The sequence below is a fragment of the Chanos chanos genome, chromosome 3, assembly GCF_902362185.1.
Source record: "Chanos chanos chromosome 3, fChaCha1.1, whole genome shotgun sequence".
In the NCBI taxonomy this organism is placed as follows: domain Eukaryota; kingdom Metazoa; phylum Chordata; class Actinopteri; order Gonorynchiformes; family Chanidae; genus Chanos; species Chanos chanos.
The window spans coordinates 29,393,651-29,418,605 of record NC_044497.1 but is presented as its reverse complement, the minus strand read 5'-3'; the positions used below and the strand labels follow the sequence as shown (position 1 = coordinate 29,418,605).

At 42.1% G+C, this 24,955-nt stretch overlaps 2 protein-coding genes across 2 annotated transcripts; both read left to right on the top strand.

Annotated features, from left to right (window-relative positions):
• Positions 1 to 1,407: 1,407 nt before the first annotated feature.
• ggt7 (gamma-glutamyltransferase 7) lies at positions 1,408 to 8,565 on the top strand. The gene is made up of 15 exons (XM_030769997.1): positions 1,408 to 1,627; positions 2,434 to 2,660; positions 2,919 to 3,070; positions 3,328 to 3,445; positions 4,619 to 4,686; positions 5,034 to 5,107; positions 5,251 to 5,444; positions 5,643 to 5,730; positions 6,051 to 6,178; positions 6,398 to 6,486; positions 6,586 to 6,738; positions 7,004 to 7,121; positions 7,527 to 7,664; positions 8,076 to 8,175; positions 8,390 to 8,565. The coding sequence occupies exons 1-15, from the start codon at positions 1,408 to 1,410 to the stop codon at positions 8,563 to 8,565; spliced, it is 2,043 nt and encodes a 680-aa protein (XP_030625857.1).
• Positions 8,566 to 10,797: 2,232 nt separating this feature from the next.
• On the top strand, positions 10,798 to 24,259 carry ncoa6 (nuclear receptor coactivator 6). The gene is made up of 15 exons (XM_030768940.1): positions 10,798 to 10,868; positions 12,017 to 12,324; positions 12,632 to 12,787; positions 12,944 to 13,063; positions 13,959 to 14,087; positions 14,250 to 15,071; positions 15,220 to 15,363; positions 15,494 to 16,976; positions 17,082 to 17,203; positions 17,321 to 20,860; positions 20,998 to 21,045; positions 22,085 to 22,115; positions 22,585 to 22,626; positions 22,980 to 23,131; positions 24,022 to 24,259. Exons 2-15 carry the CDS (start codon positions 12,060 to 12,062, stop codon positions 24,072 to 24,074), a joined length of 7,107 nt encoding a protein of 2,368 aa, XP_030624800.1. The 5' UTR covers positions 10,798 to 10,868; positions 12,017 to 12,059; the 3' UTR covers positions 24,075 to 24,259.
• The last annotated feature ends 696 nt before the right edge of the window (positions 24,260 to 24,955 follow it).

Here is a 24,955-nt window from a genome sequence, read left to right as displayed (position 1 = left end):
CAATGTCCACTATAAAAAGCACCATAAGTAAATTGAACTGAATGGATATGGTATCATGTAGTAGGTGATTTGTTATTTTCTAATGGGGGGGTGGCCCAATGGTCACTGACAGTAGAGTATATAGGGGCGTGGCAGGTTAACAGGGGGGGATGCATTTTGATCATTTTGCAAACAAGAAGTACAGAGCTATTTAAAGGTGTGTCAAATACTACTGCTTAGTGACTGACAATAGAAATTTGAGCTGATTCTAAAATCACGTGGACATTTCTATAGCAAAACTTGCTCTGCCACCTCAGGATATTTTCTGACAACTAAACGAAAGGTGCAGTAGATTCCACGAGATCAAATGTCTAAGCCGAACGCACTCTGTTCGTTTGTGGTTTAACAGGTGAGCCCAATCGCACTGCTTCCGTTCTCTTTAAAGCTCTATTAATATTATTTTCTTTACCTTCGTCCTAGCGTGTTGCCAGACAATGATAAGGACACTCAATAAGAGACTTTAATAATCTTTTAGTCGTGAGAAGGTCGCAGAGAAACAGGCTCTGGATGCAAGGTGCCGCGAGACCTGTATCTTTAAGTTAGTGGCGTTTCAGTAATGATGTCAGCTGATCTTTAGTATTTTTCCTCTGCAGCCTATGATATTTAGGATCCATCGACGATCTGAGCGCCTTCACAGCAGACAGTGAGTGAAGGTTCGAAGCGATTTGTCCTGCTATTAGGTTTTCGTCTCGAGTCTCTGTATTTTGGAAACTACAAATTATACAAGGCAGTCGATACAAGTTGTTGTACAGAGCCTATAGATGCGTCATGACGGTGTCAATTTAATGTTGCAGCTCCATGTTCGTCAGAACAATTTAGCTGCACACCATCATGTGCGTGGAAACGTGACCAATACTGATCTGTTTAAGCGAATTTAGCTTGCGTTAGATTCTGTCCAGGTTGGGGAGAGGCCGGTGTTCAGTATGAGTCTGTTCGACTACCACTGATGTAGCCAGCTAATTAAATCTGCTCTCCTACATCAATGGTGGGTGTAACCTGTAAATCATTGCCCATTTTATTTCGGGTAGGAGCACGAACCCTAAATGAAAAATCGTTTATGTTTGGACCATTGACTCGTAAAAATGGGGCAGGGAGATGCAATTAATACGTTTAAGTAATCTTTCTCTTATTTTCAGGTCACAGAACGGATCTGAAATGTGTCAAGACGATGTCAGGTTACGAGCCTGGTGGAACTAAATCGATGACGTTGTAACGCCAACCGTCATTTCAAGTAATGCAGTTTGTTGACAGTGATTTGGACGAGAATATATTAAAATAGCCATTTAGGGTTCTCTTTGTTGATGCTACCCAAGGGGTATTTTTGTGCCCATATTCTGCTAAATCGATCGGAACGGAGGTTCATTGACCATGTATACGCCCACTGCCGATGCCGTGGCCGGATATTCGACGGGCACTATGGTGGATAAGGATGCGAGCCAGGAGACGACGTTGGGTAGTGCCTACTCACCGGTGGATTACATGAGCATCACCAGCTTCCCCCGGCTTCCTGAGGACGATGTACTTTCTGCAGAGAATACTCTGAAGTCGCGCAAGGATGATGATAATTTCCTTAGCGAGCAAGACACAGGTAATGTCACTTTATAATGACGAAACGACAAAGGGTTTGACCTTGTTTATATATCAAAATGATCTGAAGTCACAGCATAAACTTGAAAGTCAAACAGTTTGGTTGGTACACAGCAGTACTCACTAAATTACAATGCATCAGCTATTAAACACATTAATTGTTTTCTTACAGTAGTGGGGAACAGATGCACATTTCTTTTTTACTTAAAGGCATAGTGTCACTCCATTTATAACGGTGATATAGTAAGTTGTTATGCCACAAGAAAGAGGTTTGTGTGGGTTAGATAGGTGTTATGTGGTTTGGTTGATTTGAGGCATTCATCTCAAAGTAGAGTTAACTTGTGCATGAGATATACACACAAGTGGAGATCTTTTAGAAAGGGATGAGGCCAAATTTTGTCTCGGGAGTTCTAATTTCACACACATGTGGTCCTTTCAAGATGTTTTAAATAACACACACGGTCCTTTCAAGATGTTCTTAGGTCCTGAGCACTGATTCAGAAGTACTGTATAAATAAGATTACCACAGGAACATGTTTTTAAAGGTTCTATTATATTTCAGTCTTGCAACTGTCTGAATGTACCTCTTTACAAGATAAGAGACTGGTTAGGGGACCACTGCACAGGTGGTGCAGAGAATGAAATCAGTCAGTATATGCCTAGAACACCCATGTTTTGGTTTTTTTTTCATCTCATTTTTGTTTCTACCTAGTCAAACTACATTATTACACCTGCTGTCCACTACTTGGACACTAATTGTCCCTCTATCCTTTTTATTTTTTTTTTTTTACCTCACCCTGTTTTTAGACCCTGACCTGTTCTTGAAATCGGCACGACTGCAGAGGTTACCCTCCTCTGCTTCTGACCTGGCCAGCCATGACATATCACCCCTTAGAGAGACCCACCGTGACCCGCTGGCTGATGACTGCAGCTGCCAGAGGGACGGTCTCACAGTCATCATCACAGCCTGTCTGACCTTTGCCACAGGAGTCACCGTGGCCCTCATAATGCAGATCTACTTTGGAGACCCTCAGGTGTCATTCTCAAGGAAACGAGAGCAAAACAGCTTAGAAATGTAGTCAATTGTTTTTTCTGTTCCACCAGTAATAGCATGCAGTACATCCATTTGAAGACGCTTTGAAGCAAGCTTTGTTTTGTATGGATGAGATCCCAAGTTCTCCAGTCTGGCACCTTTAGATTTCTGCATTTAATACATGTTTCAAGTCTGTTTTCCCTCTCTTTCGTTAGCCTCACAGTTTGTTCTTTCTCTTTCGTCATGCTTTTTGCTGCAGATTTTTAACCAGGGTGCGGTAGTAACAGATGTGGCTCACTGCACATCTCTTGGGTTTGAGGTGTTGGGAAAACAGGGCTCCAGTGTGGATGCTGCCATTGTAGCTGCCCTTTGTCTTGGAATCATTCACCCTCATTCTTCAGGCATTGGCGGGTAGGTAAGAAGTCTGTTGTCAGCGCAGATAAAATGCATACTTAAAATCATTAAACCGTTTTGTTTGATAGAGACACAGCATAGCTATAGACTGCTGAGGAGCCTTGCAAAATAGAGTGGGCTGTTTACACAAGAGCCATCAATAGATCACTTATTATAGGAATATGTGGAATAATACAGGAATAATATAGTAATATTATAGGAATACATGGGAATGTTTTGTTAGGATAAAATACCTTTTTTTTCTGTCTTCACAGGGGCGGAGTGATGCTTGTGCATGACATACGTAAAAATGAGAGTCGAGTCATTGACTTTCGTGAAACAGCACCAGCTGCCATCCATGAAGAGATGTTGCAGTTTAGTCTTGAGCAGAAGGTAGGAGAGACGGTCTCATTCCAGAAATTGTCAGAAACCCTCCCTCATTTCGGAGTAAATTTAGCAAGGAAGATGTGACATATTACATCGAGAGATGACACACTAGTAAAGATTTGGTGCAGTTTTCTTTACCGCATACTGAAAGAGAATTAACTAGCAACAGCTTGTCGAATTATTATTGTTTGTGATAATGATCAGACATTTTTGGAAAGAAGAAAGTTCCGAAAAATAGGTGACATGCGCTGCCCATTGGAAATTTAATACCTATACAGACAGTAAAACGATAAATGCTGACAAAATGTAAACAACAAAAAAAATGGTTTTGCTACGTCTTCGCCATGAAATAAAACTGTAAGACACAAAAATATGCAGCGTCAGCTGCACTAAATTAAAGTGTCACACAATAGCATCAACAACCCTGACGGAGAAGGCAGTTCAGAGTCATCGCTTTTTTCTTTATCAAAGTGATAAGTTGTTTTAAAGAATAATAACGAAAAGCATCAAGGTTATTTAATTTCAATTTAGTTCAATTCGTTATACGTCTACGATCGCTCCAGTTTTAGATATCAGTTTAGTATCATCATCGTTCTCTCCCAAAATACCATTGGAGTGATCTGTCGTGATCTCACTGAATTTATGCTGCAAACACAGGTAATAAGTGTAATTTCCGTGGCCGTTTTGTGTAGATTTGTGCATGTTTTCTCACGTTCATTTCTTCTTAGATTATATTATTGACATATGGCAGTTCAATCTCTTGTTTCTTAATCCTGTATCAGCTATTGTCACCAACAGAGAATCATAAAACTCACAGAGAAGAAGCGGCGAGCTTTTAGCCCATAAAACGTGCAGGGACAAATATTTTGAAAAGTATTTCAGTGGCCAAAAAGCCTGAAAGAATCATGTTATTATTTTTGACCATATCACCCACCCCTATTCAAGAATTAATTCTCACACCTTGAATATTCATATTTTAGCCTAGCCTGGGCAAACAATTCATTTAAACAAGTATTAGATACTCAAATGATAATTTGAAATACTCCATACTGGGATGTAACAGAATTTTGTAGAATAATCTTGGATCAAAAAAGCACTGAATATGGTAAATGCTGTACAGAATTATGGAATTCTGCCAAATAGTGAGTCTGTCAATGCTGTATTGGTGTATTCTTGCAGCCAGGCCTGTTGGTGGGTGTTCCAGGGATGGTTAGTGGATTACACCAGGCTCATCAGCTTTATGGAAGGTAAAGTGAGAATCACACCCTCCTGCCTCCCCTCCAGAGGCTGCCTGTCCTAAAAACAGATGCAATGCAAATCTAAATTTCCTATTTTCTGGAGTGGAGCAGAGTTCATTTCAAAGTCATTTTGCACCAGTTACTTTGGCATTATAACAGTTGTTTGTGCAATGATGGTAGTTTCAAGTACTCACGTAATTGCCTTTATTCAGAAGAATGTTGATGAACTAAATACTGAAAAGGTGTGGTGTGTTTTTTAATCGCCAGAGTGGAAAATATAAATGCTTGATTTCACACTGGTAAATGGTTGTGTCTCCCAGAAGATTTTCCTCTGATACTACTGTTCTGTTTTTCAGAATGCCTTGGAAAGAAGTTGTTACCATGGCAGCAGATGTTGCTAGAAATGGATTCAATGTGACTCACGACCTGGGTGCGCACCAAACCTGTTTCCCATTCTGCATCAGGAGTATTCATTCTCATGCAAACCAGCACAACACTATTCATTTTACTGTTTTGCTTTCACTACTCTGCGTTCTCATAACACATACAATGACTTTGCTCTCACTTTTTCAGCGGATGCACTGAACAAAGTGAAGGACCAGAATGTTTCGGAGGCATTTCGAGAGCTGTTCCTACCAGACGGCCAGGCTCCACTGTCAGGCTTGTTCACTCATCGTCTTGATCTTGCGGCCATTTTGGACAGAATTGCTGCTAATGGAGTTTCTGAGTTCTACAGTGGCAACCTGTCACAGGAAATGGCCTCTGTGGTACTGTAGATTTTTCCATAGGCCATGTTTGCATGAGGTTTAGATTGCGAAAGAAGTTTTGTTACCTGCAAATAATTAGTGTATTTGTACATACAGGTGGTGTATGACAATAGTAAATTTGCCAGTAGTTAGTTAAACATACTGTGTGCAACTCCTATGGTATAGATACTTCTGTACTAATAATGTACTTCTGAACAGGTCCAAGCCAGTGGAGGTGTGCTCACTGATGAAGATTTTAGTAACTACAGTACAGTTTTGCAAGAGCCAGTGCAAAGCCTCTATCAGGGTAAGTACTGGTTACTGTTACAGGACAGCAGAGATTCACTGTCAAACAGATAAAAGTGATGTGAATGAATATAATATTAATGGAACAATTACTACATGCTGCTGAGTCAAGCTTGTTGTAACTCTGTTCATGTATTATAACTTTGCAAAAAATGACAAAGTCTGTAATGTTCAACTTGTTCACATGTTGTAGCTTTCATATTAAGCATTCTGCAATTCATGGCCCTTTTATTCAGAGTTGTCCCTTGTAATTATAAATCAGTTGTACTTTTGTGATCCTTGGTAATATAGTATTTAATATGACAAGCTTATCCATCACAGGGCATCAAGTCATGGCAGCACCCCCTCCTCATGCCGGAGCTGCTCTCATCACAGCACTGAACATCCTAGAGGGCTTCAACATCACCAGCCAGGTGCAAAGGAATAGCACCTTCCACTCCATCGCTGAGGTATAATTTCTCTCACTCGTGGATCTTAATGAAGCCATGGAACAAAGATGAAAGTATTGTATGAAATGTGATGTTTATTTGGTAAAGCAAAATAAATTCATAGAGGTTAACCATATAAGTTCAAATTTTGGAGAATGTTGCCTTAATTTCAGGTTCTAAAGCTAAGGTTAATAATATAAAGCGATCATGTTTTTTTTTTCTTCATTGGTTTTGTGATAGAGTCTGAAAATTGCTTTGGCTTTAGCCAGTGGATTAGGAGATCCCATGTATGACCCATCGCTCTCTGAAGCATTGACACAGATGCTCAGGTAAATACCTCAGTGTAGAGCAGAAACTTTTGGCCATTTTTTCCCATACCATTAGTATCTGTTCATCGGTTTTAATCAATTGCTGACTTTGTGTTTCAGTAAGTCCCAGGCTGCCTCATATCGCCAAATGATCAACGACTCTCACGCCTCGCCTGCGGGATACTATGCCTCTGCATACGCACTGGAGGAAGGAGCAGTGGCCAGTCAAGTCATGGTCATGGGACCAGATGACTTCATCGTATCTGTTATGAGGTAGGCTGTCAAAAATGAGCCAAAAGAGCCAACGCTGTAAAACATTTAGATATTTAAATAGAATTTTGCCAGTATGTTTTGGAGCAAAACTATGGAAATATCTAGACATGTCTATGTGATGTGCAGCTTGGTGGTTGGCCACTACATGATCTTGAATTAAATGTAATGTTTAGCCCCAACAAAACAAAAGTTTTGCACTTTTTGTTTCCTGGCATAAATCTCATGGAATGTTCAAGTAATAATGAACTTGTTTTACCCTTCTCAGCTCTCTTAACCGTCCATTTGGAAGCAGGATTGTTACCCCCTCTGGAATCCTCTTAAACAGCCAGATGCTTGACTTCTCCTGGCCAAACAAAACCCAAGCGCCCACCCCACCCAATCCGGTACTACTACGGCTGTCAATGAGAACTGCCCTGTCCTTTATTTGTCTGTTACATCCTGCTTTAGTGACAATGACAAAACACAGACCATCAATATGTTTATGACTCTTTACACTTTCAGCTTTTATTATGGAAAATGTCGGCATGAAAAGTCAATTCCACATGTTTTGGTCATTTTTCAGTACTTATTCAAATTGCCTTTAACATCACAATGTACATATTTCATCTTGATTGCTCTGTTGTGTTTAATGATTAAACAAGGCAATTTGACCATTTATAAGTGACATCATTGTCCAATAATACCCTCTCCTGTAGTGAGTATAGCATCAGTAACAATGGTGTTCTGTTAAGGGATGACGCGTCTGTCTGTATGCGAGCCTTATTTTGCATCTTTTATTTCACTTCCAGCACAACAGTGTCCAACCTGGGAAGAGGCCACTTTCTTTCCTAATGCCTACAGCAGTGAGACCATCCTTGGGCCTGTGTGGCACTTACGTTGCCCTTGGTTCTTCAAATAGTGACAGAGCTCTTAGCGGTATCACTCAGGTAGTGTCTCAGTGCTTTTTATTACCACTGAGTTATCAACTATGCCACATATGTTCCAGTATTAGCACATAATGGTTCTAATCTGACCAAGTAAAGAAATCAGTTATGTACTAAAGGGACTTTGGTAAATGAATGTATTGAGCTATGCAAATTGGATAATGTATGTTATTTAACTTACTGAGCCTCACAAATAACTTGAGGATAACATATCTTTCAAAATTTTAAGTAAATAAGATATGTTAGATGACACAGACCTAAGCATCTAAGAACTGAAACGTAGTAATGTGCCGTTCTGTGCTTGCATAGCCAATCCCTTCACAAACAGTAGTAAGACACTGTTTAAATCTTGCTGATTACTTTATATGTTGGATTATTTAAGTCAAAATTTTCCCTGAAAAAAATCTTTTACAGGTTTTAGTCAATGTCTTGTCCTCTCGCAAAAACCTGAGTGATAGTTTGACATATGGCAGACTCCACCCTGTCTTGCAGACTAACACACTCCTGGTGGACTGTAAGTATTTTTTTTTCCTATTAAACTCAACAGATTCAAGGTTTCTCCTCTCTTTTCAGTACGCCCTTCACAGATTTCTGTAGAAATATAGACCTCTTGTTTCCAGTCCTCTCTTCTTAGTCAATATAATTACTGTTTATCTTTGAGTTTTGTTCTTTTTACGTGTCTGTAACCCTTACATTAACCCCCGGTTTGCCCTTTTCTGTTTCCTCAGCTGAGTTTCTGGAGGAAGATGTCGAGATGCTGCTACAGAAAGGCCATGAGGTACATAGAATAGATATCCTATCATTGGTGGAAGGCACCAGAAGGACCAATGACCTGATAATAGGTGTGAAGGACCCTCGTAGTGCAGATGCCTCCGCTTTGACTATGTCAATGTCTGTACCCTAGCCGACAACCACCCCTGCCCCTGGTGTGCGCTTGGTTCAGATGTGGATATTTGAACTGTATGGGGTTGTACAGAGTTTACAGGGAGGCACAGAGAGGTTTTGAGGTATGTCTGATCACAGATTGGTGAACCAAAAATTCGGACTAATCTCTTCCATTCACACGCCATGTACTTGCCAGCATGCATTTGTTGTCATATTTAGTGTCAGACTGTGAACTGTAAATACATTTAAAGACCTAAAATGCTGGCAGTACTTCACCTTGGTGGAAAGGGACAAAACCTTTTTCCACCTTCACCAGTTTCTAAAACTGACACACACTCACAAAACACACTCACACAATGTCTCATACACTAACAAATGGCATGCTCACGCCTAGATGCAGGTTAGTTACATATTATCTAGGCTGCAAACCTTGCCTAATTGTGTCATTTCAGAACAAAAGATGGAACAAAATACGTACTAGAAAAGTTGTTTCTTTATTCTTGTTAACACTCAGGAGTTGGTGACTATATACAAGCTACGTCTCATTTAAGTTGTGAATTGCTAATTATTGATAAACTTGTATGGTCCAGTGTGCTGCAATGTTAAGGGTGAATGATAAAGGAAATGGCTATCATTGTAAGGCAGACTGTTTTAGAAAATGGGAATGACTTTTTTTTTGGAATGTATGGCTTTTATGACGCTTCAAAGTTATATAACACAAATGAAGGAATTTTTTGTGTTGTGTTTATTTTTGTATGCAATGATGAACTAAACCTTTTCTCTGACCCCATTTTTGTGGCAACATCTACTATTTGCTCAAAGATCTTTGCAGACAAACCAAGGCGCTCCTTCTTTTACCGTAATATTTTTCACACTCTTGTTTTACCTGTGATATGTAGCTGTGGTAGATCTCATGTCTTATTTTAGTTCCCTCATTGTTTTAGCATAAAGTTCAAAAGAGCAGATGATTATTGTGGTTTTTGATTGTGCGGTCCATTTTCAACGCTGAAATGCCTAAAGCAGTTTACATTTTCAGAATGGTCAAGTGATGAATTTCCTTTGCACACTATTAAATGTCATTAGAAATAAAACTTACTATGTTTGAATGAAGATATGGTTTGAGTATAACATGACCTTTAGCACTCTGACCTTGTTTGTATACATAATTGATGGTTCCTTCTCTCCAGTGCAGCTTCCATTGGTCATTCAGTTGAAATGAAGTTTGTACTATTGCACTGTAACAGAATTGTTTGCACCTGTAACGTCTGCTTTGTATTTGACAATGTTTTTATGATTTTTTTTTTTATTGAATGAGTAAAAGAGGGGGGAAAAGGCAAACAAAAATTGTGCAAGGACTCAAATAAATATGTTTCAAGTGATAAATGTATATCTCTACTGTTGCTGGGGTTTTTTTCACTGATTTCTGATGACAGGCCAGTAAAAGACTTTAGACTGAACACTTTCACATTTTTACAAATTATTCAGACTGTCTGGAATAGAAGAATATGCATTAGTTTAATAGCAATTTAAGCACAGGAGATAAACTGAGGGCCAGCCAAGTTATGTAGTACAGGTCAGTAAAACAATTTGATTTAAATTGCTTTTAAAAAACATAAAATGTCTACTAAAATGCAACCTACGGATATCAATGAAACCTATTGTTTAGTCATAAGAAATTATAACACTGTCGTTAGAGACATAGTTACGTTTGTAAATCGGACCATAATTGCAAGGTTGGGCGGTGCTTACCAAGTGTCATATATATTTATCTTTGGTCCATCTCCGGTCAAATTAACAAATTTCAAAAGTTTAGTTAACTGTGTCACAACTGTATTTAACATTGTCGTATATTTGAGTACACACTTGTCAATGGATATTCATTCTCGCACTGCTGTATGCAGATATTTTTAAAATATTGATTTTAAGTCTTTGGATATCATTTTGACCAATCGCATAGAGCGTTGCTCGTCAATTGCGCAGGCTACAACCAATCCTATTCTTTTTTATTTGGTCAAATTAGCATTACGTAGCTGGCGTAAAGGAAAAGAGAACGTTTCGTAGGTTGTAAAGTACGCAAAGTTTGTTGCGTTGGTAAAGCGCAGTACAATAAAGCCAAATGGGCTTACGGCGATTCAAGATAATTCACGAACACAGAGAGAGCGCACTGACGGTTTAGAGAATACAAAAGTATTGAAAGAGGAAAAGAAAAAAATCTCGCCAGATTGAGTGGTCCTCCGGTGCACTAGCATTTGTGTTGCTAGCGCAAGTTAGCCGATACATTGGTGCTAAATTTAAAGTCGGATACGTTGTTAAATGGAGCAGGTAAGATTTGGGAATGTACTTTCACTAACAAATGTCCATGTTATTCGTGTAACGTAATTTATAGGCGAGCAAACGAATCAAATGCATTTTGAAATGGGGAACAACATATGGCCAGTTATTTTACATTACGTTTATGGCTAGCTTAGGTTAGCGTATAATAACCGGTAAAGTACGATAAGCTAGTTGACGTTTATGCTAGGTGGCTAAATTAACCTAGCAACTCAACCGTACAGATCGTTGTCATAATCACTAACCCACCAGGCATTTTATAGTGGCCACGCTGACGTGTACTAATAAAATAGTTGGTTTTAACATTTTTCACAATACAATGCAGTGGTATATTTTTCCAACTAAACTACCAGTATTTGGCAATCGCCAGGACATCCTGCCAGCTCGCTAGCTATGAATTCAAGGTCTTCAAATTAAGTCGATTTCCCTAGGCCAAGAATGATTACTGCGTTATTCGTTTGACAATAGTTTAAATATCGTTGACTACCTCGTTTTCTTCTCTTCGCAAATGAATACATTTGTATGAAAACAAGCCAGTGCATTTCTTCAGTTCTTTGACAGCTTCATTGTTGCAGTTTCTTTTAACGCTCCAAAGCATTATCGTAGAGACCCTGGTTTTGTGCTTTCAGTGTAAAAATCGTGATTTTTCTTTTCTGACTAGCAGACATCGCCTTCATCATTTTCACTGTTAATGTTAAGGATGAGGCAGGAGAGCGACTCAAAGATACAATGTGACTGTGATTGTTGCAGTTATCGGGATGACAAAGACGGACTATAACGTTTTAACAGTTGTAAACCCAGAGTAATGATTTTTTTCATTTCGTACACAATTCAATGATGCGGGGTCCAACTGGACACCTAGTTCCTAAAATATAGGTTGTAGGTTCAGTAACTATTGCATATCAGCATATCAAGCTCATTTACTGGAGGAAAAAAAAGAGTAATTTCCATGTGCCAGTTTGCATTTAATTGACATGGACCCTAATGATCGTGCCTGCAAAAACAACAGTTGCTTTAATAGGAGTTAAACAACAAGATTTAGAGCCGATGTGGTGACCGACCATATCCATGTGCACTTTTGCCTTACCATAAAAGCGGGTGTTGTATTCTACTTTAACAAGGACCTCTCGGTATCGCAGGGAAAGAAGTTTTGAGACCACACAGCTCTTTCTGTCTAGGGCCATGGCACACCATCATGGCCTCTGTGAGCTCACTTGGTGCACAGAATCTCCAGAGATGGATTCCAGCGCTGAGCAGGATTCTGGAGTGGAAGATGGTGACGATGGCTGCAGTAATCTTGACAACAGCATCCCAACTCAACCCTCAAATCCACCAGAGGATGGAAACTCCACTATTTTTGTCGCCTTCCAGGGAAACATAGATGATGAGGATTTTCAAGAGAAGCTTGATAACATCTTGAATAGAATGCCAAGCATGCTGTTATTGGGTAAGTGCAAGGTTTAATAATTAACGATGTCATAAAATCTGGTGTTAAATTGATTGTGGCTGGTTTATCATCAGTAAAAACGAATGCAATGTTTTGTGCAGATTTTCAGTTGTAGCCACCACTATGAAATCTCTTTGTTGTCAGTACTGTTAAATGCATTTTTAAAGCAAAGTGTATAATAGCCTAAATATAACAACTTTCATTACATCGTTTGTTGTTCTTTTCTTGTTTCTTGTCATGCTCTTTTGTCACTCATTTCTTTTTGCCCAATGTGAACTCTGTGTTCATTACACATTGTTTCAAAAAGGCTCTGAAAAGCTTCAGCCTCAGCATGTGGAGCCGTGGAACAGTGTGCGAGTCACCTTCAATATCCCTCGGGAGGCTGCAGAAAGACTCCGCCTCTTGGCTCAAAACAACCAGCAGCAATTACGGGACCTGGGAATCCTCTCTGTTCAAATTGAAGGTATAGGAGCACAGCTCAGCTGTAATGCTTTTGCCTGCCTCAGTTACCTGAGATGTTAATTAAAGTGATGATGTTGATGTACAGTGTACTTACAACCCATTGGCTTTTGCATCACATTGGAAAAAAGAGCCTCTCACTGTATATTTTTGTTCTCAGGTGAAGGTCCCATTAATGTTGCTTTGGGGCAGAGCAGAGGTCAAGAGGTCCGAGTGAATGGGCCCATTGGGGCCCCTGGGCAGATGAGGATGGATGGATTTCCAATGCAGCCTGGCCCAGGTATAGCAGTATATCTTGAAATTCAAAAGCATAGTTCTCTGTTGGGAATATGATGGCTTTTTTTGTTTTTGTTTTCATCATAAATGATGCTTTGCATGAAGAAACTAATGTCTTGAGATTTAGGAAACTCGGTTTATTTCATGTTTTTGAAAATCGACCTACATAAACTCCAAGTTGTATAACAGTATGAATGATCACAATATGTCAAATAAAAAAGGTAATAACTTTACATTTTCAAGTAAAGTACATTGGCTATTGGAAGCAGATAAAGAAAACTCAAAACTAGGACTAGTTATAGAAACTAGTTATATATACATATTTGGGCTCAATGTCAGAATATTGTGTATTTAGAGTCTTCTTTTAGCAAACTCCAAATGTTTCTCACTCGTGGTAGCATGTTGAAACTCAGCTCAATACATCGAATACCCAACAAGGAGTTGTTTTTACGAGGAACATGATGTTGAAAGTTGTGAAGCTGTCTTTTTACATGCAAGTGTAGTAGATTGAAGACGTTGAGGTGGGGGGAAAAAAACTTGAGTCAGTATTCCAATCTCACTCAAAGATAAAAAGTTACCTAAGTTTTGCAGTTTTCATAAACACTGAAATCTTCACTCAGCTAGTCTTTCAAGGTGAGTTTTGAAAGTCAAATATAGATAAAATATAATTCGGAGGTTTTGGGAAGCTGGGGGAATCAAGCAGCAGTTAGTATAGCACTTAGTTTCAGATACTGTCAGGTTCTTCACTCTTTTTAGGCTTGACAATAAGTGATAAAAGCTTCTTTTGTTCAGAGGCTATTTAGAAAACTTGTAAATTATTTTAAAATGTTTCCATGTCAGTCAGATACATGTGACTATCAACCATATTTCACTCACAAAATACTCAAAAATTCTTCTAGGAGGAATGCGTATGAGTAACCCTTCGGTTTCAGTGGTGCCCCCAGGGCCTGGTATGGCAGCACAGGGAATGGTGCCCGGAGGCGGTGTGCAGATGCACCCAAGGGCTCCAAGGCCTCCTTCACAGACAGGTGAGGGAAATCCTATTTGAAAGAAAATTTTAGTTTTAGTAACTTCACAGCATAAGCTGTCTTTCAGAAATTGTTCTCTGCACAGGATGGAAATCTTAGGAAAGTCTGAATTATAAGTGAATGACCTTCTGTTGTGCCATATTCAACCACTTTTGTTTTCAGACACTATGGATCCCATGCTGTCAGGGCTAGCTATGCAACAGCAACAGCAGCAGCTACAGCACCCACAGGGACCACATGGTGCTACCAATCCCATGGCACCTCAGGGGCATCACTTGCAAGGCAACCGACAGCTAAACCCATCCACGCTACAGCAGCTTCAGCAGCAGCAACAACACCAACAGCAGCATGCCCAATTGACACAGCTAAGTGGAGCTCGGGGCCCCTTCAATCCCACTGGCCAGATGCCAGTATCTGCTGGTTGGAGCCAGGTTCTTCAGCCTCCTCCAGTCCAAGGACCCATGGGTCCTGGTTGGAGGAAACCACCACCGCAGGCTCAAATGGGACCACGTCCTCCCTCCTTGGCTTCTGTGCAAACACCAAACCATCCTCCTCCCCCTTACCCTTATGGAAGCCAGCAGGCTGGGCAGGTTTTCAATGCCATGGCACAGCAACAGTTACAGCAACAGCAACAACCTGGGGCAAATCAGTTTGCAGCTCCACAGCCTAAAGGCCCCCAGGGAGCACAAGGTGTGGCTGGACCACGGGTACCTCCTCCTCCACCTCCCTCATCAGCTCCACAGGGCAGCCTCTCTGCTAAATCTCCTGGGTCCTCATCTTCCCCCTTCCAGCAGGGGTCTCCTGGTACTCCTCCCATGATGGGACAGGGTCAAGGGCAGCTAGGTCCTCGTCCTACAACCCCACAAGGCTTCCCACAGGGCATGGGCTCTCCTGGCAGGGCAGTGTTAGGTCAACAGGGTAATATGCAACCTGGTTTTATTGGTATGCCCCAACATGGACAGGTTCCTCAAAGTGGAATGGGAGGTATGCTAGCAAATTGATAAACAGAAATACACTGTTTGTTTTCATCATGTTACATGTTTTAATAAATGATTGAGAGAAAAGCAGTGAATACTAAAGTAACAGCACGTTACTGTTTTTTTGTTTGTTTGTTTTTTTGTCTGGAATCCAGGTATGCCCAAACGAATGCCTGTGGGCTTCCCAAACGTTCCAGGTAACCAGAACTTTGTACAAGGTCAGGTAACAGCAACTGGACCAGGACCCTCTGTGAGTAATACATCCCAGCTGCAGAGCAGTCAGAGTATGGCGCTTGCAGGTATGTTCCTTGATTAACGATTGGTGATAGACTGTTTATTATTGACTCTCTGTCTTGTGTTTCTTTTTTGGCTTTGGCTGCATAAGTGACAAGAATGTGAGTCAACACTAAAACTAGAAAATCGTTTCAGGTGCTCAGCCCTCTGTCTCAACTCCAAACCACATGCAGCCCAACTCTCTCCAAGGTGGTGTGTTGGGCCACCACAATGGTATGGTGAGCCAGCCCCCAGGTACTACCTCAGGAGGCAGTATAGGACAGCCTCAGCAAGGCCTCCAGAGCCAAATGATGAGCATACAATCACAGCACCAGTCCCAGTCTGTGGTTTCTTCCCAAGGACAGATGATGCAGGGACAATCTGGTGGACAGACCATCCTCTCCAGACCGATTAACCCAGGGCAGCGAGGAATGACACCTCCTAAGCAGATGATGCCACCGCAGAGCCAAGGGATGGTCCAAGGCCAAGGACAGCTTAGTGGGAACCAGGGGCACCAGGCTTTACTTTTGCAACAGCAACAACAACAACAGCAACAACAACAACAGCAGCAGCAGCAGCAGCAACAGCAACAACAACAACAGCAACAACAACAACAGCAACAACAACAGCAGCAACAACAACAGCAGCAGCAGCCACAGCAGCAAAATTCCATGATGGAGCAGATGGTAGCTAATCAGATGCAAGCTAGCAAGCAAGCTTTTGGCAACAAAGGACAGCCAGGAGTCATGCAGGGGCAGATGATGCGAGGTCCATCACCTAACGTGCCAGGAAATCTGGCTCAGTTCCAGTCTCAGATGGGTCAACAGCAGCAGATTGCTCAGCAGCAACACCAACAGCAGCAGCAACAACAACAACAACAGCAACAACAAATGGCTCAGCTACAGCAACAACAGCAGCTACAGCAACAACAGTTGCAGCAGCAGCAACTTCAGCTTCAACACCAACAGCCACAGCAGCAGCAGTTACAACAACAGCAGCTACAGCAACATCAGCAAATGATGCAGCAGCAAACCCAACAAATACCGATGAATGGTAATCCCAACCAGACCATAGGTCTCCATGGACAACAGATGCGACTTCAAGGAGGCCACCATTTGGTCCAGCAGCAGCTCCAACAGCAGCAGCAACTTCAGCAGAAACAACAGCAGCAGCAACAAGTAATGCAGCAGCTACAGCAACAGCAGGCTAGTCAACAGCATCCACATCAGTTGGGAGATGGTGGTGGAAACACTGGTGACATCAGCCAACAACAGATGCTTTCAGACATGCAGAACCAACAGCAGCAACAAGGAATGATGGGAGGCCCTCAACACATGCAGGTGGGCAGTGGTCACTTTCCTGGCCATGGCATGCCCTTCAATCCTCAATTTGGGGGGCAAATGCCCATGGGAGGACCCTGTGGCCAGGCTGGATTCCCAGTGAACAAAGATGTAACACTAACTAGTCCCTTACTAGTTAACCTTCTCCAGAGTGACATTTCTGCCAGTCAGTTTGGTCCAGGTGGGAAACAGGGGGCAGGTGGCACTGCTCCTAATCAGACCAAGCCTAAAAAGAGGAAACCCCCTCGAAAGAAGAAACCCAAAGCAGGTGAAGGACAGCAATCAGTGGACAACCTTGGGTAAGGAGAGCTGAATTTGTTCAATTGTACATAATGGTTATGGTACACGGACCCTCTCTAGCTTTCACTGTGAACATAAGAAACATAATTTTGTTATTTTCATAGTAGCATGGATTCCGCTGCACATGGAATGGAGGATGTCGAGATGCAAGGGCTAGGAGGTGATCAAGGCGTTGGCGCTGACCCCTCCAACTCTAAACTCTCAGATTTTACTAACAGGCCATCAGGTAAGAAAGAGATGGCAAATCTGCGGTTTCATTAACTTTTACAGAGCTATTCGAAGTTGCAAAATGCCCAACTTTGATTTCCACTTTAAAGTTAAACACAGTATGTTTTTATCATAGGCTTCCCAGGTCAGCCTGGAGACCAAAGGGTCTTGCAGCAAATGCCGATTCAGTTCATGCCCCAACAACAACAACAGCAACAGCAGCAGCAGCAGCAGCAGCAGATGCATCAAATGCAACAGCAGCAGTTACAACAGCAGCAGCAGCAGCAAATGCAACAGCAACAAATGCAACAACAGCAAATGCAACAGATGCAACTGCAGAGTATGCCAGTTCCCCCTGTCCAAACAGGAGCAATGCCCCCAGGACAGCAGCAAAGCCAACCTCAAATCCATCAACATCAGCTACAGCTCCAGCAGCCGCCACAACAACAGCAGCAGCAGCAGCAGCAGCAACAACAACAACAACAACAGCAGCAGCAGCAACAACAACAACAACAACAACAACAACAGCAGCAGCAGCAGCAACAACAACAACAACAGCAGCAACAGCAGCAACAGATGATGATGATGCTTAAGATGCAGCAAGATCAAGCTAAGAATCGAATGCCACTTCAACAAGGTAGTCACCCAAGGGGTCTTCTTAATCCTTCTGATTCAGCTCAGAGAATGCCAGTCTCTCAACAGGGCAACATGCCTGTGATGATTAATCTACAAGGACATGGTGGTGTTCCACCCTCTCCAGATAAAGCTAGGGGAATGCCACTTATGGTTAACCCACAGCTTGCTGGGGCAGCAAGGAGGATGCCCCATCCAGAGACAGGACAAGGTACCTCTGGAATAGTCTCTGAAGATGCATCAGGAACTCACAACTTGCAGGACAGAGTCCCTCATGATGTAGGCCTTCAGACAGGGAATGGGATGCAACAGATGGTTGTTAACCAGGGTCCCAATACCCACCTAATGAAATCCGGATCAATGCCCCCACACCCAGGGGCCAGTCCCCAGCAACAGCCACAGCAAGCAAGTTCAATAGCAGGTTCACATAGTCTCCACTTTCCTGGCGTTCCTAGTACTTCCCAGAGTTCCCGCCCTAAGACACCCAACCGGGCAAGTCCCAGACCATACCACCATCCACTAACCCCAACCAACCGTCCACCCAGCACTGAACCCTCTGAAATTAATCTCTCTCCTGAGAGGTTGAATGCCTCGATAGCTGGCCTTTTCCCACCGAAAATAAACATTCCTCTACCACCTAGGCAGTCTAACCTCAATCGAGGTTTTGATCAACAGGGACTTAATCCGACCACTTTGAAAGCCATTGGTCAAGCTCCACCAAGCCTATCATCAATCTCTAACAATAATAACACTAATAGTGCTGCTACTAACAATGGCCAGCAGTCTTTTTCCTCAAGTGGTGCTTCAAATGTAGGAGGAAAACAAGACAAACAGTCCGGGACCGGGCAAGCCAAAAGAGCTAGTCCGAGTAATAGCCGGCGATCAAGTCCTGCCTCAAATAGGAAAGCTGCAACCCCAAGCCCAGGCAGGCAAAAAGCAGCCAAGAATTCACTCACGTCTCCACAGCACCAGCAGCAAATAGTCACTTCACAGTCCATGATGGTTAGTCCAACTTCTGTACTCCCAAGTCCCAGTGCATCCATGTCACCAGCTGGCACTCAGGATGTACAGCAGATTCAGTCCCCTCTCCACAGTCTCCACAGTAGCTCAGATACAATAAAAGAAGGGCAGACAGCATTGCCAGAACTGCACCAGTCTCTCCAGTCACCAAGAGATCAGGCTGCTCCGAGAATTTCAAGCCCACGGGTTCCTCAGGAGCCCAGAGGTCCAGAACCCAAAAGTGCAGTAGAGCAGCCAACTGCAGAGGAAAAACTTCTTCCTCAGACAGCACAACAAGAGCTTGGCTCTGAGGTCTCGCCAGCTTTTAGAGATGCACCAACATCTCTCAATCAGCTCCTGGATAACACAGGTTCTCCTTCACTGTCTATGAAGTCATCCCAGTCTGCAGCCCAAGCACTTAGTGGAGACACAGTGCAAAAAGATGTGGTGCAAAAAGATAGTTCTTATTCTCAGACAGAGCAAGACACTGAGCAGAACACTAACATACCTGTAACTACTGATGGTGGAACTTCTTCATCTGCTGCTGACTTTGAACAGAAACAGAAGGTCTCATTGATGTCCAGCTCCAATCTCAACCCTATCAGTAGCACAAGCCTACAAACCCCCAGTGTTACTTTAAGTGTTAGTCCCAGCCCAGTTCTTCTTCCCAGCTCCAGTGCAAATGTTACTCCCAACTCTGCTGCTGGTTCAAATTTAAATCCCACCCCTAAACCCATTACAAACATGTCAACAGTCTTACAGAGGCCTACCTCATCAGCAGCTACTCCACCTAACCAGATAACTGTCTTTGTCACCTCTAACCCCATTAGCTCTGCTGCTAGCAGTGCTCCTGCTGTGCCACCAGGCATAGTTTCTACTGTGCTTGCTGTCCCCAGTAAAAACATAAGACCTCCTGATGCTCGTCAGCAGACTCCCACACAATCACGCACCCCACAATTCATCACGACTCCTGTTTTTATCAACCCAATATTCCAAGTCCCTGCTGCCTCTGTCCCCTCAAGCACTAATGTGGTCTCCCAGCCTGTCACTGTTGTTGGGCCCATTCAAGTTTCTGCAAATATTCATCTCACTCCAGCCCCAACATCCACAACACCAGCTACTGCATTAGTATCAGCACCTGTGACAACACATTCCGTTTCTGTGAGTGTAGCCGGCAGTCAGCCTGGTCGCGCTGTCATTGGACAGATCCAGGTACAAGTGCCTACAAGCAGCCATGCTCCCCCTGTGAGCAAGTTACCACCTGCCCAACAGCCAAGTCCTGGGACCCCCAAACAGGACAGCTCATCTGAGATCTCATCTGCTCCAAAATCCAGCCCTGCAGCACCCTTGTCTCAGCCTTCACCCCATCCAAATTCATCCCCCTGTTCCTCGTCACCTTTCCAGCAGCCCCTGGCTTCTCCACCTGCTTGCACCAGCCCAGGGGCCACAGCCAGTGCAAGGAGAAGTCCTTTGTCCCCATCGGCAGCTTCAGCCAAGAGCAACACTTGTCAAGCTGTTGTGAGCAAAACTCCTGTATCAACATCCCCTCAATGCAGGGATGACCAACAGATACAACAAGAGGCCAGTGCACAACCGGGCCAAACTACAGGGAGCATGCAACCATATGTTTCTCCCCTTGCGGTTCTAACAGAAACGGTTTCCTCAGCACAACCTGCTGCTCCCATGAAACCTCCGTCTGGTTCCATAGCATCTCCTCCTGCGGTCTCGGTCCCTGTGACTGTGCTTAGCCCAGCACCAACCACCACACACATTCCCACCCCTAACCCCTCTGCTCCTACTACCAGTACCACTGCTGTTCCTCTCCCTAGTCCCATTACCAGTTCTTCTCCCTCTAGTTCCCCTGCGGAATCACTTGCTGTCTCTGCTCCTGTCCCAGTAGTCCCCAATCCTCCTGATAACCCTCAGGCTGTGTCATCCCAACCCTTACCAGCTGGGGGGCAACAGTCTCCTGTGACAATTGATAGTGGCCAGCCAGATGCTGCCGAAGCTGGAGCAACTGTGTTGGATGGGCAGAGCCTCCCAGGTAATTTTCTAGATATCATAGTTTTCATATATCAGAGTTTTGCAATGTAATATGTCTCTTTCAAATGTTTGAGTGAATGTTCTTCCTTATCACTTCTCCTGCTCCTCTCCTGCTGTATCATCTCTCTGGCCATGTAGCTCAACCTGAAGCTGTACAGGAAGAGCATCCATCAAGTGAGAAAACTGGTAAAGAACTCCTATAGACTTCCACAAAATAATGTAGTATGCCTACATATGGCTTTGTTTCACAGTTTCCTTTATGCAGATGTTTGTTAGAGGCAGTCTGAACTGGTTTCTGACCATTTGTAAAATAATGACTGACATAATGATCCATGCAATCCATCAATATTTGGCTACCATTTTTAGGCACCAGTTGTTTTGTCAAGCTGTGCTCTGTGAGGAGAGGGCCACCATGTAGGATATGCCATGTGTAATAAATAATACCTTAAAGCTGAAATGTGGAGGTTTGGCAATAGTGTCACATGTTATGTAGAGCATCTAGCAAACATGATTTTTGTGTAAAAATGGAACTGTCTGTTTTGGGTAAGACTTGGGTAACCACATAAACAGAGATAACATCCTGCGTTTGTTCAGGGTAATTTTCTGATCTGTTTGATAATCATCATATTGTCAGTAGTACAATTAGAGCAAGCTTATCTAATGTACATTGGACTATTTAAGTTAGTTGACAAACCATGTAATTGACTCACAAACCAGTTAAAATCATCACAGAGTAACAAAAACAATCAAGTTAGCCATTTAGTCAAATAGACACTGCTAATTTGTTAGTTGGATTAACAAGCATTACACTACATTTGTAAATTGTGTTGCAAAGCAGTGCAAAGTTAACCCTCTGGTATGTTATGTTGTTTTGGTTGCATGGATAATGTATATGTTACATACGTAGTTACATGATGATCCATGAGATAGAAACATTGACAAGTTCTGAGGCTAAAGAATGAGGTTTTGTGTTATTTGATGTATTATTTAATGCTAACATGTCAGGTAATTGATATTAACATTTTAAAGTTAATTTTATGGCCTTGCTGTGGATTATATGAAGAAAAGACAAGTCAACAATAACTCAGGGAAGCAGGTCTTATTTTGCAAATGGTCAGTTGCATGTGCACTCTTTTTTAAAAATCTCCATAAATGAGTTAATTCGTTTGAAATGCTCTATATCACATTGAAAGGGATATTAAATCCATCTCTCTGTATTTTCCAGGAGATGAAGCTCCCTCTGTGGCAGAGCAGGGGTAAGACGAAAACAAATTCAGTTGACAAGAAAAACAAAAATGACCAGTTCCATCTTTTGAATTCATTGTCTTCTTGATGTTTGTGCACTGCAATCATGAATTCACGTTGCTTTTGATCACATTTTTATGTTTGCTGCCTTTTTCTGTAACTTGCACCCTTGAATTCCTTGAAGATAAATTATGTCATCCTCATTTTAAGAAATTGGTTTTCAGACCTCATAATCTTACTGCTGTCAGGTCAGTTGTGTAATATTGCATCTGAAGAGCTGATTTTTTTTTTTTTTTTTAACACCAACTAGAATATCAAATATGATCGGCTGAGTTCTTTGGGCTGATTTCTTGGGAATTACTAACAGTGGTGCAGTGAAAATCATTGGAGCAATTTTGACCAGATCTCAACTCAGTTTCGGAAAAATATTGTTGTTCAGCATCACAGCAGTTTACCGCTGTTTTTCCACTTCTATAACAGATTGGTAAAGAAAAGAAAGACGCCCGTCAACTTAGTCCCAAGGTATGTATGTACCAGACATGTAGGTCCTCTGCACGGGTTTGTGCATGGGGCAAGGAAGCCGTTTTTCAAATAGCGTCAGGAAGAGGACGGACGTTATCTGTGGTAGATGAGGAAAAACAGCAAACAAGGAATCTTTAAAATACCAGTTGTACCAATGTAAATGGGGATACAGACCTAGAGGAACGTGGGTTATATACCACATTTGCGTTAAATGCATTCTAAACCATTACTTTTGGCTGTTCTACCATGTGTTCATCACTATGTTTTGTGCTCTTTATCCCTCACCTGCACCCCACCCCTATTCCTGTTTTTTTTTTTTTTTTGTTTGTTTGTTTTGTTTTTGTTTTTTTTAGGGATACCAGGGCCACTGCTGAGAAGGCTAAGGGCCCCAGCCGACGGAGCTCACGGGCAGAGAAGGAGACAGAAGAAGAAACATCAGACAACGGGCAGAGGAAAAGGGCAGCCAGACCTGGATCGGCTTCCTCCAATGCCGGGAAAGGAGCAGGTAATCAGGTCTATTCTCTTTTATCGCCGCACAGCTGTGCCACATTGATACATCATGTCCAAAACGTCCATACTGGAATGTATCACTTCAATCTTAATTTAATTTTTCATTTTAGATACTTTATTAATCCCTGAGGGGAAATTAAGACTCTGCAATTTGACCCATCCGGAGCAGTGAACACACACACACACACACACACACACACTGAGATTAGTGAGCAGTTAGCAGACACACCCAGAGCAGTGGGCAGCCACATAGCCACAGCGCCCGGGGAGCAGTCGGGGTTTAGGTGCCATGCTCAAGGGCACTTCAGCTGTATTTAGGCAGGGGAAAGCGCTGTTCATTCAACCCACCCACCCACATTTTTCTTGCCAGTCCTGGGGATCGAATGGGTGACCTTTTGGTCCTGAGCTCGCTTCATTGACCTTAGGGCCATGGCTGGGATTCCATTATGTAAAACGCCTGCTATGGTCTCGTAATCTACCCTACCAAGCTTCAGTTGCATCTTCCAGATTCTGCCTCCTGTGACAAAGAGCTTAGCGACTTATTGAGGAATTAAACTAATGTTTAGTCATTCACTGCAAAATAGACAACTGTTTGTGCTACTGTAAACATGATTAATTTATATCTGGGTTGGAAGAGTATCTGTAGCACAGAGCCATCAGAGTGGCAGAGGAGGCAGGAAAACTGTTAACCAGATAACTTAAATACATGGCGTAAGTCCTATCAAATATTGAGACTGCCTGATATGGGACGGTCTTCACTTTTGACTGCATCCAACCTGCTTGGAAATCTCTCTAGGAAATAGTAGGCAACCAAGCAAACATGCAGAAAATAACATTTATCTTTGATTGTTGTCTTATGTTCTCTCTTCTCTCCCGTGTTTACAGAATCAAACACTGGAGCTAGTCCTACCCAGCCAAAGAGAAGGAAGTCTAAATGACCATGAAAATTAACACCTGTGAATTGTACATTTATTATTTGTCTCTTATGTAAACTGTTTTATCTGCTGTTTCTCCTGAATAATGTTGTTTGTAGAGAGAGTAACCATGTACAGATTCTTGCTTTAAAAAGAAATTATGATATTGTTTTGTCTCCCCCTTCATAATGCAGTCTTATTTAGAATCATGTGTATGTGTGATGTTTTTTACTCAGTGCTGGATTAATTGTGTAATGATGCCTGATAATAAAAAAAAAATCATGTCTCTATTGTTTAATGATGTTGTTGAATGAAATTTTTTACTTCTTTGGTTTTCTTCAGCAGTCTTATAACTGTATGTTCTTAAATGACTGATTCTCATAAATTTGTGTTTATTCAGTAAATATAATACAGCCATAGGTTATGTTTAGTTACTGTAATTTTTTCCTTCCTGATTTAAGTGACACATCTAGCATTATGCATGGAAAGTAAAGTGGCACGTATAATATATAATGTGTGTTTATATTTAAAATAATATGTTGTGAATAAAGGAGAGCATTCTAAGACAGTACATTTCATAGTAAAATAAGTCATGGATTTAATATATGTTTTAGTCTCCCAAGGAAGCAGCTGTCCACACCCGCTAGTCACTATCAATTGAAGCTTGATGTTTGATGTTCAGTTAAAATGAAGGAGTTCCTTTTATTCAGAAGTAAACAATGTGTAAGACATCCAGGTATTTTGTTTGCCATTTGGGCGGCAGCTCTCCGCCAAAAAAACCCCAAAAAAAAACCCATAGCTGCGGAAAACAAGAGCCCTCAGCAATAGGTTTCTAGGTGTGTTGGTTATTTCACAGGTGTTGGCAATTGGACTAATTAAGTGAGGGTAATGGCTTTCTGTTGGGG